Genomic DNA, 22,081 nt, shown 5'->3' on the forward strand with positions numbered 1-22,081 from the left:
TCATCACGCACACACACCCTCCCATCCCCCCTCTGCTTCGTTGCATCTGCTGATCAATATTCAGTCCTGTCCTCACCTGAGGCTGCGTGCAAGGCAGGTCCTGCTCTGTCTCACGTGCTCTTCACTGCTCATAAATCACTCAACGGAGGGACACAGCCCAGTTTCTCACCGTGGCATTTTCCCTTTTCAATAAACATGCATTTTTCAATTATCACCAGAAGAGGCTAAATCTGCGTTCCACACCAGGTAGGAATGCCTGAAAGTAGCAGTAATCTGGAGTTGCGTGGAGCTCGGGAGTTTCCAATTAGGATTACCCCATCTTGGGCCAGCACCACCCAGCAGGAGGGCTATTTTGGGAAGGGGTAATTGATTCCAAGACATTAGTTTAAACATTAGTTACCATTCTGGGGCGTGTGAGTTCTGTTACCCTGTCTTGGCTGATGGAGAAAGGCAAAGCTAATTATCATGTAATCATTTGGGGCAGGGTTAATCCTTCACCTAAACACCTAAAGCATTCCCCTGTCAGACCATCACTCAACTCAGATTAATAAGACAGGCCTTGGATTATACAGCCACAAATGCCTGATCTGATTTCAGATTATCTGGGTTATATGGACGGAGGTGATCCCAGAGTTGCTGGAATTTCTGTAAGATTTATCAGAATTATTTCTAAAATGTGTTGCATAGTATGAATAGTTTATTAATTCCACTTTTAGGTCTGGCGGTGTAGCTCCTTCCATAAATACTCCGTTCTCCATAACGGAATAAGGGTTCCCCCGAGTCGGATGTTTGCTCTGGAATCTGGTACGTTAACGGGCTGCTCAGAGCCGGTGTAGTGCTCGATACTCCACAGACTCACTTAAGGTACACAAACGTCATTCCAAGCACGAACCCTGCTCCTCCTGCCTTGGGCTGGCCAGCTCGGACTCCCAGCTGACCCTGGTCCTGGTGCCTACGCCGGGTCCGAGCGATAGCCTACCTTCAACCCTGACTTCAGATCAGCCTGGTCGTCTGATGGACATTTATACACCGTAGTCCTCTGGTCCTTTGGCCTGTCTGTCTGTGTATCTCGGTTCAGCTTGTTCTGCCTTTTGTGTGTGTGTGAGTGGTGAGGAACAGGCGGAAGATGACAGCTGAAACAGGAAATGCATTTAAAAGAAGAAAAAAGAAAAATACAAGCTATCACTGCACTGGCAGAGATGTGTAGCTTACATGAACAATTCGAGCTTGTTTACCAGTAGAGAGAGAGAGGGAGAGAGAGAGAGAGGGAGGACAGCTCTCGGCTTGCCTGTGGTGACAGAGCGCGCAAAAGCGAGTGAAGCAGAGGAGAGGAATAGAGGAGGGCAGGAACTGTTAGAGTGTGGGCGAGAGAGGTTCACAGTGACAGAGGGATCAGAGAGGGAGAGAGAGAGAGCAACCAGCAGGAAAGGGAAAATAACGAAGGAAAAAGAAAACAAAAAGCACAGGATGTAGAAGAGGGAAAAAACTGGCTCGATACACCACCGGTCGCCTGCACTGGATAAACCCTGGAAAGCCAGCAGGAGAGACACGCCGGGAGTAATTGTGCATGGTGTGCGTGTGTGAGTGTGTGTGTGTGTGTGTGTGTGTGTGTGTGTGTGTGCGTGCGTGTGTGTGTGTATGAAATCGTCCAGATGTGTGCGCGATGTTCAAGTGACAGAGCCCTAGCTAATCCCGAGAGCGAGAGCGAATGCTGTTGATTATGCGCTGCTGGAGTCGTCTGGTCATCATGGCTGGCAGATTACAGCAGATGAAGGGGATGAGCGTGTGCCGTGTGCGTGTAGCGTGTGCATGTAGCGTGTGCTGTGACAGCAGGCTAGGAGGAATGCCCCCAGTCACCGTGCACACGTGCTGAGGGTCCCCAGGGAGCAGAAGGGCATTGTGGGCCGTGTAGGTGAGGACAGAGGAGGTGTAGTGGCTTCTGAGGGCAAGACAGTGGGAGGTGCTCAGGTCCCGCCTTCCACAAGCGTTCATCACCACAGAGCGAGCACGGTGCCTGGTTTGGACAGGCCGGGTGGGTCACGAAGAAACATGGGAGCTCGGGGCATCTCCATCCTGAGGAGCTGGTGGTAGGACCAGGCTGTTCTAACTCTGCCCTCTGTACCATTCTAACTCCACCCTGACTCTGCTTTGACTCCGGCCTGACTCTGACCATCGTGACCCTGTGGTCTGAGTGGAGCCCCGGCGTGGACTGTGACGTGGACGCGTGCTTCCCGGACGTCTCCAGCGGACAGCCATGGGGGAGTGGACCATCCTGGAACGTCTCCTAGAGGCTGCTGTCCAGCAGCACTCCACTATGATTGGAAGGTAAGGATGTTCGTCCCTGTGCGTTTGTGTTGCACTGGACAGAACCTTTGCTGCAGTGTCTGTCTCCGTTATCAGCAGTTCTGAACATTCTGTGGGTGAGTGTGTTGCTTCTCTAGATGAGCTCATTCTTGTTGGGTGAGTCCTACCACAGGACAGACTTTAAATCAGCTGTGACGAAACCAAAGTCTAGATCTAGAAAATCTAGATTGGCCATGGCCATGACCTGAGCTGTGTTCATGCAACACTCTACTGTTGGAACTCCTGTGTACTCTGTTACCATGGTGTGCTCTGTTACCATGGTTTCTGGCAGAGAGAGTGACCTCCTGCCCCTGCGTACTGTGTTACCCCCGCGTGCTCTGTTACCCCTGCATGCTCTGTTACCATGGTTTCAGGTATAGAGAGCCACCTCCTGCCTGATCGTATGCTGCTGGGTTTTTAATTCAATGGACCAAAGGCCAGTGGACACAGGATCAGGTCAGACCCAGGAACCTGTGATCTACTGGCCGTGATGCCAGCACACGTTCAGGAGAAGATGGCTTCAGTCAAGGACCGTGAAAATAAGATGGAACGCTGATTTTTCACAAACCAGGAGCCTACCAAGCAGAATGCTCAGTTTCCTGTCTTTTGTTGAACTCTTCCTATACCTGTCATCTTCCAGCACTGCTGTTTCTGATTCGTCAGAATTCCTCCTGCCACACCTTTTGTTGTAGTGCAGAGAATTTTCCCTTTTCCCTTCAGGTTTATAGTTAGAATATTCCTGCTCTGGCACGTCCCTAAATGTCTGTGTGGAAAATAAGGACCATTCACTTTTGATCTGTTCTGTTATGATTGTAAAACTTGCAGTTATTTCAGCATAACGATATGGGGTAGTGTACCTAGAGATGCCATGCCCACAAAGAGAGTCACAGCATTAACCCTCACATAGAGTCACAGCATTAACCCTCACATAGAGTCACAGCATTAACCCTCACATACAGTCATAGCATTAACCCTCACATACAGTCATAACATTAACCCTCGCATACAGTCATAACATTAACCCTCGCATACAGTCATAACATTAACCCTCATATAGAGTCACAGCATTAACCCTCACATACAGAGTCATAGCATTAACCCTCACATACAGTCATAACATTAACCCTCGCATACAGTCATAACATTAGCCCTCGCATACAGTCATAACATTAACCCTGACATACAGACTCACAGCAGTAACCCTCACATACAGATTCAGAGTATTAACCCTCGCATACAGAGTCATAACATTAATCCTCGCATGCAGAGTCACAGCATTAACCCTCGGATACAGAGTCATAACATTAATGGCCCTAGACAGGAGCACCACTTACAGTTTTTTTTAACAAAACAGATGTAATTATGAGAAGCCAGAGTACACGCTGCTTCACACACACACACACACACACACACACACACACACTGTTCCACATATAGGATCCTTGTGGCTCCTTGTGTGTGTGTGGTGTGTGTGTGTGTGTGTTTGCTCTCTCTCTGGTTTCTGAGACTTGTCGTGAGGGACCCTGGGCCCTGCTATTTCGTGTCCAGGTGTGTTAAAAATGCCATGAGAGTGTGAATCTCTGGTGTGTGTCGAGAGAGACCGCATCCTCTCAGAAGAAACGCACAGGCTGTACGGCTCAGGCAACTGTAGCAGGCCTCCTATTGGCTGTCTGCTCCAGGACTCCCATTGGCTATCTACTTCAGCCCTCCCATTGGCTGTCTTCTCCAAGCCTCCCATTGGCTATCTGCTCCAGGCCTCCCATTGGCTGTCTACTCTCTACCATTTTAGGGAAGATAGAGCATGTTTCACACACGAGAAGAACTCTGCACAACCAGGAATCACTCAACTCTCCAAGTATACTCTCATACGCACGGAATTTTACATGTCAACCAAAAACATTAAAATGACTTGTAGTTTAAACAAATATGTATAGGATATGATGTCATGACAAACTATTTTAGTGGAATTTGATTTAGTGGAAAATGATAGAACACTGCATTAATGTAATGGGCAGTGACTAGGTGTTTAGTAATATCTGGCAGCTCTGTGCAGACAAAAAGAGTTGTCAGGGAGCTGGTGCAGCAGGGAGACTGTGTGGAAAGAATGTGTCCAGACGTTATTCCTTTTCTGTTTTGTTATGTCTCTGAGCCTCTACCTGCAGTGGCCAGGGAGTCTGACAACTTACACTGACTACTGACTCATGCGCTTTGATTTATGAGTTTTTATTACTTTACATAAAAGGGCTATGAGGACTTCATTTGGAGTGGGTTATGAAATGGAGACCCATGTGCAGTGAGTCCCCTGTGAGTCCTAAAATGGAGAGGGCCCTTCTGAGGGCTTGTTTATTTGAGGGAGATTAATAAGGACATTAGTCATTGCAGATGGGGTCTGAGCCATTCCACCATTGAACCAGTCTGCAGTGAGTCGTTCATATGAACCAGTCTGCAGTGAGTCGTTCATATGAACCAGTCTGCTGTGAATCATTCATATGAACCAGTCTGCTGTGAATCATTTATATGAACCAGGCTGCAGTGAATCATTCATATGAACACAAGTCTATAAAATAGACACTGGTCTTTAAAATAAACACTGGTCTTTAAAATAGACACATAGACACATGCTTTAAAATCAGCATAGATCCGAACTTTAGCAAACATTTTCACTGCAGTGCTGACAGCGATGAATCCCAGCATTTTAAAACATGCCTGTTAACTGACCTCTGAGCTGAGAGGACCTCACTGTAGTGGCAGGTCATTAGAGAAGACTACACGCTATTGACTTCTTAAGCTGCATGTACAGGATAAATATTTTACTACTGACATGATCAATTCTACTGACTACTGACATCACAACAACTACCAATAAAGCTTTATTTGGATGATTCATCAAATCACAAGACATTTTAGCAAACATGAAATAATATATTATTGTAGATGTGTGCAGGCAGGAGTGTGAGCATTCTCTTATCATCCATGCATACAGGGGTGTGTGTGTGGGCTGAGCTACACTGCTGAGGTACACAATGGATGAGGTGAAAGGCAGTTGACTAAATAGACACGCACACACACACACACACACACACACACAATCCCATCAGCTCTGTACAAGCATAGAGGAAAACAATCACACAAGAGTGATTAATGTTTTACACCAGTGCATCCATATATGTAATTATCTTTGTATGGCATAATGTATGCGTCTGTGGACTAACATGCTGATAAGCTCAGCTTGGATGTGCTGGTGTGTGTTTACAGTCACACCAAATGAAATACAAGCAATGACACAAACCCACCCACAGACATCAGAACCACAAACACTTATTCGCCATTCATATGCACACAGACACACACAACAGTCCCACAGACAGATGGTCCGCCACACATACACACCCACACACACACACACACACACACAAAACAGTATGGCAGCTATATTTAAGCCCAGTGTAATGCTTGGCAGCACTGGGAACCAGAACCAGAAATCCAATATCAGCACACTCATAACACCCTTCACACACACACACACACACACACACACACACACACACACACACACACACACACACACACACACACACACACACACACACACACACACTCACAACACCCTTCACACTGACACATCCACACAGTTTCACAGGATTAAACAATTAGCCTCCCATTCGCGGACACACACACACACACATGCATGGAGAGACCAAGACAACTGCAAACACAATGCTCTGTTTACTAACACGTGTGTGTCAGGCCAATTGGCCAGTCCAGTGCCAGCCCAGTAAAACATGCCATCTCAGATACACACCAACGCATGCACACACGTGTGGACTTCCTCATCACTCTGTTACACTGACTGAATTTAACATGATACATTTTACCATGAAATGAAATAGATTTTCACTCTAATACTCACATGCATACTCTGCCATGTTTTCTGTGCATACCCAGTCTATGATTGGACCATAACTGAGCTACATACACACACTGAACAAACCGTAATGATCCAAGCATCTGTGGAATGTAACCTGAACACCAGCCAGAATAATGTGAAATGTAGCTCAATAAAAAAACTAATTTCTTGTATTTAAGTACTTGTAGTTAGGTTATTGTAATTAATGCTAACCTTACACTAGAAGACTGAAAAGACTTGGGTGAACCCTAATCCTAAGCCTAACCTTAACCCTAACTCTAACCTTAACCCTAACCGAACCCTAACCCTAACCCTAACTAACCATAACCCTAACCCTAACTAACCTTAACCCTAACCCTAACCCTAACCTTAACTAACCCTAACCCTAACCCTAACCTTAACCCTAACCTTAACCCTAACCCTAACCCTAACCTTAACCCTAACTCTAACCCTAACTAACCATAACCCTAACCTTAACTAACCCTAACCCTAATCCTAACCCTAACTAACCATAACCCTAACCTTAACTAACCCTAACCCTAATCCTAACCCTAACCTTAACCCTAACTCTAACCTTAAGCCTAACTCTAACCTTAAACCTAACCCTAACCCTAACCCTAACTAACCATAACCCTAACCTTAACTAACCCTAACCCTAACACTAACCTTAACTAACCCCAACCCTAACCTTAACTAACCCCAACCCTAACCTTAACTAACCCTAACCCTAACCTGAACCCTAACCCTAACTAACCCATACCCTAACCCTTACCCTAACCCTAACCCTTACCCTATCCCAGCAGGTACTGATCATTAATGCTAACCTTACATTAGAAGTCTGAAAAGAAGTCTGACACCCTCTCACATCTAAAGACTATGGCTCATTTGTCATAAACACGCCAACATCAGACTACAGATGAACTAAACTCCAACATTACACTACATTAACTTTCAGCCAGTGGTTTTAATGTCCTATACAACTATCTGTCTTCTGTCAGATGCAGGCCTCCCAGTTATCAAACCCCCATTTATCTTCTCTCCACCATCATCTCAGCTGTCTCCTCCATCTATCATCTCTTCATCTGTCTTCTCTGTCTATCGCCTTCTCTAAGTGTGTGTCTTTGTCTTCAGAAGGTGGCAGTGTTTACTGCGTCTGCAGTGTCTACAGTGCTTCCCCTGGGCTTTTATCAGCGTACACGCAGCAGGGCCAGTCGTGCGCTCTGCTGTAGGTCCCTCCACGGCTGCTTGTTATCTCACACAGTCCACCACTCCGCCACACATTCACCTCCCCCCAACCTCCATCTCTTTGTCTGCCCGTGTGCTGTTGCCATGGCAACAGGCGCTGGAAGATGGGTGCAAGTGAGATAGAGAGGCATGATGGGGGGATTGTGGGTAACAGACTGAGAGAGCCCCTCCTCCTCCACTCGTTCTCATTCCCTCATTCCCTCATTCCACTGACTGAGTATATGCAGGGCTTCTAGCTACACTGTGCTGTACCACATATCCCATCTCTCTCTCTCACACACACACTATAATCACCACCAGTGGCCTGTGCTAATTCATTATTACTTCATGATGTAAAATGAAATTCTTCTCTCAAGATATAATGAGTATATCCACATATCTATGCATATCTATGCATATATCCACATATCCACATATCTATGCATATTTCTAGAAATATTCTACTTTCATAGAATTATTTACTTCCTTGTGTATAAAACAATTTTGTTATATTTCATATCTTATTTAACGACTGTTATTATAAAAAAAAGACATCCATTTATCAACACATTGACTAGAATACATACAAAAACAAAATAAAAATCAATTATTTATAATAAAAAGGGGGGGTGAGAGAGGGGGTGAGGGAGAAAGAGTAGGAGAAAGAGAGAGTGAGAAAGAGAATGAGAGGGAGAGGGAGAAGGAGAGAGAGGGAGAAAAAGAGAGAGGGACTGTTCTTGACACTTGATTTTAGGGTTAGATTCATTAATTTTTTTACTCAAATTCTTTTTTTAAATTTTTATTTATTGGTTTCTTTATATTGTCCTACTTTACAGATAAATATCGGCTACTATAGACTTACACTTTGTACTCTCTTTTTATTTTTAATATAATATTTTATATGTTGTAATATCAGTAATAGACAATATCATCTTAATATATAAACAGAAAGAGAGAGACAAACAGATAGAGAGAGAGACAGAAAAACAAACAGAGAGAACAAAGGCCTATGGATAGAGAATTTAGAAAAGGTGGAAAATGCTTCAAAAATGAGTCGGTGTGTGAGTAGAGGGTGTTTGTGTGTGTGTGTGTGTGTGTGTGTGTGTGAGAGAGAGAGAGAGAGAGGCACAATGTGTGTGTGTGTGTGTGTGTGTGAGAGAGAGCAAGAGAGAGAGAGAGGGGGGGGAGGCACAGTGTGTGTGTGTGTGTGTGTGTGTGTGTGTGTGTGTGTGTGTGTGTGTGAGTAGAGGGTGTGTGTGTGTGTGTGTGTGTGTGTGTGTGTGTGTGAGAGTGTGAGAGAGAGAGCAAGGGAGGCACAGTGTGTGTGTGTGTGTCTGTGTGAATAGAGGGTGTGTGTGTGTGTGTGTGTGAGAGAGAGAGAGAGGCACTGTGTGTGTGTGTGTGTGTGTGTGTGTGTGTGTGTGTGTGTGTGTGTGTGTGTGTGTGTGTGTGTGTGTGGAGGTCTGTGGGAAGGTGCCCTAACCCCATTGGTTGATCGCCCCAGCACACATAAAGGATTGTGGGATTTGTATGTCTAAGCAATTTGTGATTAATTCTCTCATTACATCATTTTTCTTTCTTTTTCTCTCTTTGTTGTTCCTTTGCTTTTATCCACATTGGCAGTTTGTTATATTTACAGATAATTTCCCCTAGTCATTTTTCACTGTGTGTGTGTGTGTGTGTGTGCGTGTGTGCGTGCGTGTGTGTGTCTGCGTGCATGCGTGTGTGTGTGCATGCATACGTGTGCGTGTGCATGCGTGGGTGCGCATGTGTGCGTGTGTGTGCGTGCATGCATTTGCATGTCTGTGTGCTTGCTTCTACCAGTGTTCTTCTGTATGGTATTTGTGCAGATTTCAGGCGGTGCTGTGTTTTCTCCTCGTCTCTCTACCTGATTTGATGTGGATTAGCTCTGACTTTGACCTGCGGGGATGTGAGACCCGCACGCAAATCCATTTTGATTTTGAATTAGGTTATGAAGGGGGTGGGGGATTGTCCAAATGCATGCAATATTTATCTGTTTATCAAGCTATATACATATATCCATATATGTTTATACAGTCTGTTTATTTAGACAGACACATGAGCACAGAAAGTTCAAATAACTTTGGGCAATAAAACTGTAGAATAACATTAGAGAAATTAGGCTTCTTAATATCTTAATTACATATAAAATTAAACAATGAAATATTAATTTCACTAACTAACCTATACATACTGACAATTCATGATTATTGCTGAAAACCCAATCAGGCACAAAGTTAACATTAAAACCACTGACAGGTGAAGTGGTTATCACGTTACAGTGACACCTGTCTAGGGCTGCGACGTATCAGACAACGTGTGAACAGGCAGTTCTTGAGGTTGATGTGTTGGTAGTAGGAAACATGGCAGGTGTAAGGATCTTAGTGCCTCTGAGCTGAACTGTTATAGCTAGACGACTGGGTCAGAGCATCTCTGAAGCAACTGCAGGTCTTGTGGGGTGGTTAGTACCTCGCAAAAATGCTCCATGGGCGTGAACCAGTGACGAGCGGTGACCCAACAGCAGGTCCTGGGAGCCCGAGGCTCTGGGATGAGGGCGGGGAGTGAAGTTTGGCCCACCAGTCCCAACACCATCACAGTTAGCTGCATATGGGGCTGTGTAGCTATAGACCAGTGTCCACACTGACCCCTGTACACCACGCTGACCTCTGTACACCACGCTGACCCCTGTACACCACGCTGACCCCTGTACACCACGCTGACCCCTGTACACCACGCTGACCTCTGTACACCACGCTGACCCCTGTACACCACGCTGACCCCTGTACACCACGCTGACCCCTGTACACAACATTGTCCCCTTTACACTGTTGAAAACTGGACATGGTCCAGTTTGAGGGAATGCTGAGCTTGTTTGCTGCTCCTCCTCTTTCTTTCTCTTATTCTCATTTTTAGCCATTTCTTTTTTCCTTCTATTGTGGTTAGTGAGTTTCTACTCTCTTTCTAAGTTGTGATCACCGGATTGTTGGTGTTTAGGTTTCTGGGCTGTTTCTGTGCAGTCCAACTGGCCTGGTAGGTGTGGGTAACTGGTGCTTGGCTAACGTGGCTTGGCTTGGTACATAGCAACAATTTTCAGACTACAGTTTGCAGATTTCTGCCTTTGGACCCAGCCAACAAAGGAATAGTAATCAATGACCTGATCACTCAGAAAACTCCGATTTGCTGCTGCTGACTGAAGACAGGAATCAGCTGGAGAAGATTTACATGTGAAGCTGCCAACCCATCTGGGTACAACCGTCTGTCACAACCTTGTGCGCATGGGAAAAGGAGAAGACTGGCTGTTGTCTATCGCAACTGACTGGAAGTCAGTGAAATGGTCTCCCATGACCACGTTTTGAGTAACTTGCTCTGCTGCTGTTAGTGTATCGCCCACCTAAACTGCTCAGACTGTTCAGTGTTTTTTTACACTGTACTCATCTATCTGTTCTGCTGTGTGTTGGTACTTGGTGATTTTAAAATACATGTTGATATTCATTGATCCTTTTCTACTGATTTCATGCTTGTTCTGGATTATTTAAACCTCACAATACAAGTAGACTTTGCACTCATAGACTGGATTTATTGAGTTCTACTGGTGTTATGAATGTTAATGTTTCTGGTTGTGTTAGTATTGTTTCATCCTGATCAGACGTTCGGTGAATGCAGCCTTAGGGGTCCCACCATGAAGTCTTTAGAGAGAGAGGCTGTCACTTGTCCTGATATTAAGACTATTCATCCTCATTCCTTTTTCTGTCTCTTTTCAAGCTTCAAGTCTTTCTGATTTTTGTTGACTCTTTTGTTCTGATGTCATAGTCTCACAGTGTAGTGCTGCGGTTTCTAACCTTTTTTAAGAAATATGCCCCTGTAAAAACAAAATTAGTTCCCCATATTCCACCAGCCAGTGTCACAAACACCTCTGTGGGAAAACTGGCCTCACTGTCCATGAAGACATATACAGTCACCATATTTGAGTATAGAGCAACTATAATGCTCCTCCTGCAGTAACAGGCCCACAACATTTAGGACCTCTGACAAACACCTCAACCCCCTTCCTGCACATCACTAGTATTACTGAGCTTTCTTATGCTTCTTCAGTGATAAAGTCAGTAACATCTATCCTACTCTTCTAAATCATCCTCTGTAATCCCTCTTAATAAATGTAGAAGTTTCACCAGCACAGATCTACTCCTGCCTCTGAAGGCACTACAGTCACACGCTTCATCGTGCCAGCTAGACCCGCCCCTGCCACTTGTCTCCAGGCCTCTGTGCATGCAGCCTCTACTCTAGTTGCAAGCCTGTCTGCTGGTTTTGTTCCTTCTGCTCTCAAGGTTGCAGCTGTTGCACAGATTATGAAGAAACCCAGCCTTGACCCCACTTCTCGTAACAGCTATAGACCCATATCCAACCTTTCATAGCTGAAGTTATGGAAATAGTGATAGACATTTCCAGTTTGACATTTCCTCACTGACTCTATGAGCCTTTTCTATCTGGATTTCACACACCTCATAGTAATGAAACTGACCTCCTGACCCCTGATGCTGGAGACCTAAATGTTCTCTTCCTACTTGATCTAATAGCGTCTTTCAGTACTGTTAATAACATCTTCTCCCTTCTTTTGGTATTACATGGGTAGCTTTATGGATTGGATCAGGTCAAACCTTTTGGACAGAAACAGTTTGTTTCTGTGGAGAAACAAAAGTCATTCACGGCCTCCATCACTTACGGTGTGGCCCAAGGACCAGTTCTTGGCCCCCTCATTTTTATTATTTGCATGTTGACTATTGGACAAATTATCCCTAAGCATTGTTATGCAGAAGACATTCAAAAATATCTTCGTGCCAAATACACTGTCACTCCTAATAGCCCTTCTACTACCTCCATTTGGTAAAGTGTTCACTCTGAAAGAGTGAGAATTTTATTAAATAAATTACTGATAAAACTGAAATTATGCTAGTAGGCCTGGAATCTATTACAACTGAAGGTGTGACTGTGAATTCCACTAAGGTCTGACATCAATTTTGATTCTAGACTTTCCCAAGTCCCATAAATCATCTCTCTGTCACGGAACGTTTGCCTCCCGCGAGTCACGTGGTTGGGCCAGCTACGTGTAGTGGGAGGATCTGTTTGTGGCCACACCTGCACCTTGTTTGTTTGTATGTACTTAAAGCTGTGTCGAGCGTGTGCAGAGCGTTGGTCATTGTGGATGTAACGTGTTAATGTTAATGTTCATGTTCGTTTCGTCAATTGTTAATCGCATTCGTGTTTGTCGTCTGTGTTTATTGTTAAGCGTGTCCTGTTCGTGTTTATCGTGTGTAATACGTGTGAGTGCAGAAGTCATTATATGTAAATAAATGTTTGTCCAAGTTGCTGGAGTCTGTGCGTCCTGCCCCTCCTTCGGCACTCGAGCCACCACACGTTACACTCTCACTATATCTGCATTCTTTCATCTCTGGAATATTGCCTGTCTTCACCCTTTTTTGAATATTAATGATGTTAAAATTCTGGTCCATGTCTTCATGAGAGCTCCCATATAAATTTCCTCTTTATAGGAAAGGAATTCCTGCTAAATGTCTTTACAAACTTTAATACCTTGTGAACTCTGCTAGAGTACTGACACAGAGATCTGTTCATATTCCTCCTGTCCTCCATTAGTTTACCTGTCTCATCTTATATTAAATATAAAATCCTCTTTCTCACTTTCAAAGATCTAGATGGCCTTGCTGTGGTTTATCTTTCTGAACTCCTTCATCTTCATAAACCTTCTCACACTATTAGGTCTTCTGGCAGTGATCTCCTCACTCTTCCTCATACTCTTCTTTCTTTTATAGGTGGCTAGGTTGATAGTCACTGCTACCTACTTTCTTTGTTTTTGTCTTCTCTGTACTGGTTCTCAGCCCAATATTTCTGGTATTCTGTTCTAGATCTGATGTGACTCTCTGCAGATCTTTGTCATTTTCATCCAATAAAATGGTATCATTGGCAAAGTCCAGATTGGTCAGTCTTACATGATGACAAGATGACATTGGTCAATCTTAAATGACTACATCCTGAGTCTAGATTGGTCAGTTGTACATGATGACAGCCTGAATCCAGATCGGTCAGTCTTACATGATGACATGATGACATGATGACATCGGTCAGTCTTACATGATGACATCCTACATCAGCTGTTGCAAGGACATCTGTGTTCCCACTAGGATGCGCATTAAATACAATAAAGACAAGCATTGGTTTAATGCCATGCTGAAACAGCTGTGCCAATCCAAAAAGGAAGCGTACAGAAATGGGGATCAGTCACAGTATAATCAAGCAAGGAAGAACCTGAATGAAGAAATCAAAGCAGCCAAGAAAAACACATCTAACAAACTACGCAGGATGAGGATCTACTTCCTGTGTCAGCTGAGAAAGTTCAACCTGCCCCAGGAGCTGATGGTCCAGTTCTATACTGCTATCATAGAGTCTGTCATCACCACATCTATTACAGTGTGGGGCAGCTCAGCCAACAAACAGGACATCCACAGACTGCAGCACAGTATCAGGTCTGCAGAGACCACTGGGGTTATGCTGCCCACTTTGCTGGACCCGCACACTTCCAGAACCAGGAGGCGGGTGGGGAAAATTACAGCAGACCCATTATGTTGCGTTAAACATCAGCACCATGACATTCTGGTCCATTCTACATGAATGTGCTCATAGTCTGTTAAGCTGGAACTCACTGAAGTGCTCACGGTCCTTCCGTCTACGGAGTACTCTCACGGCACCGAAACCAAACTCGCACAGTCTCTCACTCATTCCTCTCCAATCTAACACTTGTACAGAAATAGTTCTGTTGGCTTCACAGTCAAGGTGTTACGTCGTGCGTTGCCATAGCAAAAAAAGAATATACAGTCTGGTTGGGAGCATGTGCTTTGCCAATTAAAAAGTGAAACATCATCACAGAATGGCGCTGATGAAGGTTACTGTGTTAACAGGATTTAATGACATGGAAGGGGCTTCTATATTTAGAACACGTGCGCGTCTATGTCAGTTCTCACTTACTAATTATGCTACTTAAGTAAATGAGCAGAAATAGCCATGAATAGAGGGAGGGCAGAAGGCTCATTTGAATAACAAAAGTCCCTAATTAGCATGTGCCATGTTGCTACCAGTGAAAAGATTACGTCAACGGAAAGCTGCTTTTGCTTTCATAACATTTCTTTATTGTTTTTATCTCTCTCTCTCTCTATCTATCTATCTCTCTCTCTCTAGGATCCTACTGACAGTGGTGGTGATCTTCCGGATTCTGATTGTAGCTATTGTGGGTGAAACTGTGTACGAGGATGAGCAGACCATGTTCATATGTAACACCCTGCAGCCGGGCTGCAACCAGGCGTGCTACGACAAGGCCTTCCCCATCTCGCACATACGCTACTGGGTGTTCCAGATCATTCTGGTGTGCACACCCAGCCTGTGCTTCATTACCTACTCCGTGCACCAGTCTGCAAAGCAGCGGGACCGACGCTACTCCTTCCTCTACCCCTTGGTGGAGAAGGAGCACAACCGCGACAGCGTCCGCAAAGTCCGCCACATCAATGGTCTCCTGCTACAGCAGCCTGATAGCAGCGGCGGGGGGAAGGATGAGCCAGAGTGCCTGGAGGTGAAGGAGATCCCCAACGCGCTGCGCGGCCTCACTCATAGCAAGAACGCCAAGACGCGGCAGCAGGAGGGCATCTCACGCTTCTACATAATCCAGGTGGTGTTCCGGAACGCACTGGAGATCGGCTTCCTGGCTGGCCAGTACTTCCTGTACGGCTTCAGCGTGCAGGGCATCTTCGAGTGCGACCGTTATCCCTGCCTGAAGGAGGTGGAGTGCTACGTGTCACGGCCCACGGAGAAGACCGTCTTCCTGGTGTTCATGTTTGCCGTGAGCGGCATCTGCGTGGTGCTCAACCTGGCTGAGCTCAACCACCTGGGCTGGAGGAAGATCAAGACAGCCATCCGTGGCGTGCAGGCGCGCAGGAAGTCCATCGGCGAGATCCGCAAGAAGGACGTGGCTCATCTCCCACAGCCACCCAACATGGGCAGGACCCAATCCAGTGAATCAGCTTACGTCTGACCCCCCCCACCCCCCCCCCACCCCAGTAAGTGCGGAGCTGGGCACCAAGCCCACGAGGTGGAAGGGACTAGGGCAGTCCCTGCATGAATGTTTACAGTAAGGGAGAGGGAGTGGCCATGCCCCCATTTCCACAAACCACTCCTTCCCTCGCACTGCCTTGTGTTTGAATGAGAGGGAAATACGCATGCTATCGGGGGATGGTGAGGGACCAGTGAAGACACACCCTGGACAGGTCTGGAGAGCATCAACCGAAAGGGCCAGGGGATGACAGAGAAGTGGACAGGCCATCAGGGAAAGGAGACAGATGTCCAAGGCAACTCACATCTTGAACAACAACTTCCATCAGATCTTCAAACTGCTCCAAATTCTGTTAGTGTGTGTCAGGGAGAGGAGAGATGGTCTGCGTCTCCATTTCTGCCACAGATCACTGCCACGTATCACTGCCACGGATCACCGCCACGGATCACTGCCATGGATCACTGTCCTCTGGTAGCAGGAGGAAGGCCCGTTCATATTTGGGCTTCTGTCACTGAACTGCAGGTTCTACATTTTACGACCTTCCGTGTTGGTGGTGTAGCAGATGTTAGCTTTGCCAACCTGGAAAACAGCAACGTCTCATCACGAGAGTGGCCCATGCCCAAGCCACTCCCTCAAGACCCTCCCCTAAACTCATCACTGTCTTTGTTCTCACCCAGGTTCCCCCCATCCTGTGTGGTTGAGAGAGAGAAAGAGAGAGTGAAGAAGAAAGAGAGAGAGGGAGAGAAAAAGAGAAAGGAAGAAAGAAAGATTGATCAAGAAAAAGAGAGAGATTGTGGGTTTACAAGAAAAAATGGGAGATAAGTTAAACAAAAGTATAAAAAGGATTTTAAAGAATCTTCTGATTCAATTATATATTTAGTATTTAGTTACAAAATCATGATGTACACAGAGACATTTATTGGGAGATGAGGTAATGGCTCAAAATATAATTTATGCATATTTACAAATAAATATAGGTGATTATAAGGGTTATCTTTCTAACTGCATTGAAATTATGGGAGAAAAGGAAAGAAGGTGTTTACAAAGGCATGCAGAGTGGATGAAATGTGCTGTTCATCGTGAGGTTATTTCAAAAGCAAAAGAGAATTTACTTTGTGGACTTTTGAAAATATCATTTGCTGGTTTTCTTCTGTGTATCATGGTGGTCTGCATGGCTTTGGAAGCAAAAGTGTGTGAGAGGAAGCATGTATGTGTATGTGCACGCTATGAGAGGCAGGGCAGAGCTGAGGGGGAGGGTCTCATTGTGGGAAGGGCGGAGTGTAGTGGGTATGGGGCGGGGTTTAGTTGGCATGGGGGCGGAGTGTAGTTGATATGGGGGTGGAGTGTAGTGGACATGGAGGTGGAGGCACACACACATGTTCAGACAGAATGAGCCATAAGAGCTGGAGTTTGCATCCCCCTTACCTGTCATGCACAGACAGAGCAGATGCACACATCACTGACACAGACCAGAGACAAGACATCAGACAAACTATAGACAGATAGAGAGATGAGAAGAGAGAGAGATGGAGAGAGAGAGAGAGAGACAGAGAGATGGAGAGAGAGAGAGAGAGAGAGAGAGAGAGAGAGAGAGAGAGAGATTCAGAGATTCAGACAGACCCGTGTTCTCTCTCTGTGTACTACACAGAACCCTTCGAGGAGAGGAAGTGTTTATGTTGGAGCAGAACTCATAAACACAGGCAGTGGGAGAAACCCCATCATTAAACAAGCAGACATATCTGCTCCCATCACCACGGCAACTGTCAGACTGGTGCATGAACAACATTACCCGTATTAAAAACAAAAACAGGAATGATTGACAATTGGGTACAATTTTAAAAAATCTCATAACCAAGTAAAAAATATATGCGTTTCTACACGTGTCCGACACAGTCTGCTCAAATTTAAAATGATGAAACTCTGTCCACTGTATTTTGGGTGGTGTAGCCTTGTCATCACACTGGGTAGTGTAGCCCTGTTCTCACACTGGGTGGTGTAGCCCTGAATGCAATTTTAGCATGAGGACAACATTCATCTCTGTTGTGAGATCTGGTCATCTCTGTCCTGAGATCTGATCATCTCTGTTCTGAGATCTGATCATGTCTGTCCTGAGATCTGGTCATCTCTGTTCTGAGATCTGATCATTTCTGTCCTGAGATCTGGTCATCTCTGTTCTGAGATCTGATCATCTCTGTCCTGAGATCTGGTCATCTCTGTTCTGAGATCTGATCATCTCTGTCCAGAGATCTTTCCCTTTAACTGATCCCTAGGCTTCAACTGTTCACCTCAGCTCAGACACTGAATGTCAGAACTGACTTCAGTCTATTATCACATCAACTTTAATGAATACATTGTTGTTGTTGTTATTATTATTATTATTATTATTATTATTATTATTCATTAACAGGTGACAGTTGCTTTTCTCAGTGAGCTTTTGTTCCACTGTCAGTCTCCTGCCTCAGTCTGTCCTGTTCTATATAAAAATTTATATGAGAAAAAAAACACACAGAACAAAAATTTATGCAAAGACCTTTTCTTTCTTTCTTTTTATTTTGCTTGTTAGTTGAGTTTTTTTTGTATAGTGCTGTAACATGAAATGTTAAGAGCTGTGTGGCATTCACATTAAGAGGGGAGTGAATATGTGTCCCCGTCCCCTGTCACTGGACTGTAGTATGCAACATTTCCTGAATGAACTGGGTTTGAAGTGAAACTATGAGGGTGACTACGTGCATGCATTGTGGTTTGTGGCTGGAAAAAGCATGTTTTGTCATTTCTTTTATAAAAAAAAAACATGAAGTTGTACACATTCCCCAAAATGAGACTTTTATGAGGTTCTTTGTGGTACTTGACAGCAAGGTTACAGCCACTTAGACAAAAACCAAGTAAAACAATTGAAAGTAGGTTGTCTCTACAATAGACTAGATAAAAAGTGCAGTATTATGACTAAATGTATGCATCATCTGATCTGCTGCACAAATCTCTTTTTATTGTTCTTTTTTGTAATATGGGAATTATTGGAGAATTTGTGTGAAGGTTTGATGCTAACAGTTTGTCACTGGCACAACACAGATATTTCTAGCAGATGTTAGAGTTGTTTTGACAGCTTTCTCGATCCTCGGGAGACATAACTGATGTGTACGTAGGCATCATCTGAGTTTTGGACTGACACTATGACCTTGCCCACTGCCACGGTTAGTCCTTCACGTCTGAGGTGAGGACATCTACTGGTGTCTCATAATGTCATCAAAGCTCTTTGAGGGAACACTGTACCAGCGTTAATGTCTACTGCACATGTGAAAATGTCTCAGGTATGTTGAAGTTTTTTATCTGACATCGGGAGTGCCCTTGTGTCTCCTGATTCTACAGTGACTCAAATGTATCCTAGTAAAAGCCATCTAGGAGTCAACTGCATTTTATATGTTTCAAACACGTAACTACCAACAAATTGTGATGCTTGCAGTGTCGATGTTGTGCACCTTGTGTTAATGGTTTTGTGTGTGGGAGCAGTCATTTGTGAACAAAAAAATATTGTGATTGTCTCTGGCCTCTCAACCATGACAAAGGACATTAATCTGGACTGTAGTTATGAAACAACAAATCAGCAGTGTTCAGCACTCACTGGTGTTAATCCCTTTAAAAGAGCAGCTGATAGGTGCTAGTGCATGCGCTCTCTCGTCCTGCCAGGCCCAGTGTGGTCTCCATCATCTCCCCATAGTCCCAATCACATGCTCCATGCTAAACCAATAAGAGTCCTTCAGCAAGACTCGACATTCGCCTACCTCTGTAACGAGTCGCTCTGAATAAGAGCATCTACCAAATGTAAAATGTAATTCACCCTCTCACACTTTCCTCTGCCCTTCAGGCCTGCATCTGCATGTGTGGTCATATTTCAGCGAACATTGCTGAACTGGCCAGGTTTCTAAATTGTTTGCTCTTGCTGGACTGCCGTCAAGTTGGTTCCTGTGCTCTGGGTAGTAATGACTCCTTTTTTCACTCCTGATGTCCTTTTGAACATTGACTTTAGATCAGCATCTGGGCCTTGCTGTACTGATCCAGAAGGCTGTGCTTCTCCACGCCTGCAAAAGAGTCCATGCTCATAACACGACAGCACAGCGCAGCTCCATAAACACTGGCATAGGATTTGGAAAAGGCACAAGATCTGTGGATTCTTCCTTCCCGTGGTTTTGTCTCAGCAGAACATATGACGTGTAACTACAGGGCCATGTTTTAACACACATATTACTAACCTGTGCATGTTAATGACTTTGAATGCACAGAGAACAGTACAGGAAGTCAGGGTATGTTCTGGTAACCAGGGTTTCAAATTTAGCTCCTTTTTCACCCCAGAAAGTGTTGACCAAGCCTCTGACCTTGAATCAGTAACTGTACTGCTGACCAAACTTGTTAGAGAAAGGGGAGAAGTTTTTAAGATCGTAATGCTGGTGTAACTGGTGTAACACCATCTATCATAATGCTGGTTTAACTGGTGTAACTGGTGTAACACCATTTTTCATAATACTGGTGTAACTGCTATAATACCATCTATTGTAATACTGGTGTAAATGGTCTAACACCATCTATCGTAATGCTGGTGTAACTGGTGTACCTGGTTTTACTCAGTGATATACTGCACTAGAACCTTTCACTTTCTCAGAGCAGCTACCATTATTCAAATGAAAATGGCAGGCAATCTAATCAAAGCCAGATCTTTACCATGAACATGGCAGGACAATCTAATCAAACCCAGAATCGAGAATAAGCCATACTAAAATCTCACTAGAGTTCAAATATGCAACTTTGGCCTGGCATTGAAACGCCCTCTTAAAGGGACCATGACACCCCTCATGCAGAGCAGGTCAGTGCTGGAACCAACACCTACTGACCATTGTGTATTTAGGGTTTCATACAGTCAGTGTGCAACCCTTTAACTCATTATATCAGTGGAATAATTACCCCACCTCGTTAAAATAGGTGCTGGGCTCTGTGCACAGGAAGCAAAGGGTCAGGAGTTTGCAGGACTTGAACAGATCTTGTGGTATATTATCTCGAAGGTTCAATGCTTGAGATCCAGCCACTCCAACCACTTACTGCAGATAAAAGAAGCTGGACAGATTCTATCTTTAGCAGACAAGTGCAGCTGCAAAGCTGACACTCGCAGTGCTGCTTGTGAAAACAGCAGCTAGGCACCGTCACACATGTGAGAGCAGGCTGGCCAAATCTGCAGAGTTTGCTGACAGATTTGGAGTCTATGAAAGTTCTTCTTCCTCCCAAACTCAGTGAGGTTCACTGCTTCTCAAGTCTTTGTTACACTTCTTCAGAATTTATGTACCCATTTCTCATTTTCAGAAGGAACTCTGCTGGTTTTTTATCCAGCTAACCTTGTATGCTGTACACGATGACTGAATAAAACACCTTGAATGTTGTATGACCTGTGATTCATCTTCAGTCTGTGTGTGTGTGTGTGTGTGTGTGTGTGTGTGTGTGTGTGTGTGTGTGTGTGTGTGTGAGCGCACGTATGCGCGTGTGTGTGTGTGTGTGTGTGTGTTTATTGAAGCACTGGTTTAATTTAACATCCAAGATCAACGCTGCAAGGTAAAACTGTAGTGATCATGGAACAGAACCCACTTTCACTGAACATTTCTTCTGATAGAGGAACCTTTTTCCTGATAGATGTAGCTCAGTGAAACAATAGTGAGAATTCCCAGCTGAAGGACTGAGCTGCAGATGAGTGGTACGGATGGTGTGGATCTGAGAGGAAGGAACACAGGAAATGCCTTTTCCCTTCAGTGACCCTTCTGCTGCAGTGTAGAGCCGAGCCATCGAAATGCTGAACACAGCGACACACATGCCTCTACTTCATGCCACCCCACGCCCCTGACAGTCACATGACTGCAACACTACGTTGAGATTGAAGGCTTGTTGCCACGGCGATAAGCCAGGCGGTAATATCGGTAAGCGCTGTGGGGATTAATGTGCAGACAGATGGCGGGCTGAGCGCGTCATTTCCTAGGACCGAGGCAGGGATCACGGCCCTCATCCCCGGACCACAGCCACCACGCTGCTGTCGCCCCCTACAGGCTTGAACATGCCAGTTCACATTTGTGTGTCCCACTAGCTGGACTAGCGATTAGGTACAAACGTTTCATGTCATTCTGATCTTCATCAGATCGGCCTGCAGTTGCTGTGCTTTGGTCTTGTTAAAACCAGGCCAAATGTGTATAGATCTAACGTGTCTGACATCTTAACGATGTAGTCACAACACGCTTCACCATGGCAGCCTGCCTCGTGAGTGTACACATGCACAACACATCACCCACTCCAGACACTGCTTCTAGTGATGAAATGTGGCCATATAAAAAATACAGATGAATATGCTAATTATATATTCACAATATGTTAATTATAAAGTCCCACTATTAACATGCGCATGCCTAAAATGCATTTTAAGGGCAGTGCTGGCATCTGTGACGGGAACG

At 44.8% G+C, this 22,081-nt stretch overlaps 1 protein-coding gene across 1 annotated transcript; it reads left to right on the plus strand.

The window, feature by feature from the left end:
• Positions 1-1,212: 1,212 nt before the first annotated feature.
• Positions 1,213-15,613, plus strand: LOC113584662 (gap junction delta-2 protein). Its single transcript, XM_027021726.2, has 2 exons — positions 1,213-2,325; positions 14,741-15,613. The coding sequence occupies exons 1-2, from the start codon at positions 2,255-2,257 to the stop codon at positions 15,585-15,587; spliced, it is 918 nt and encodes a 305-aa protein (XP_026877527.1). The 5' UTR covers positions 1,213-2,254; the 3' UTR covers positions 15,588-15,613.
• The last annotated feature ends 6,468 nt before the right edge of the window (positions 15,614-22,081 follow it).

Source organism: Electrophorus electricus, chromosome 7 (assembly GCF_013358815.1).
Source record: "Electrophorus electricus isolate fEleEle1 chromosome 7, fEleEle1.pri, whole genome shotgun sequence".
Lineage (NCBI taxonomy): Eukaryota > Metazoa > Chordata > Actinopteri > Gymnotiformes > Gymnotidae > Electrophorus > Electrophorus electricus.

What these genes read in the sequence shown, in the direction of transcription:
- LOC113584662 (XM_027021726.2), top strand. Translation starts at nt 2,255, where the DNA reads ATGGGGGAGTGGACCATCCTGGAACGTCTCCTAGAGGCTGCTGTCCAG. An exon ending in CACTCCACTATGATTGGAAG is followed by an intron (nt 2,326 to 14,740) that starts GTAAGGATGTTC and finishes CTCTCTCTCTAG; the next exon opens with GATCCTACTGACAGTGGTGG.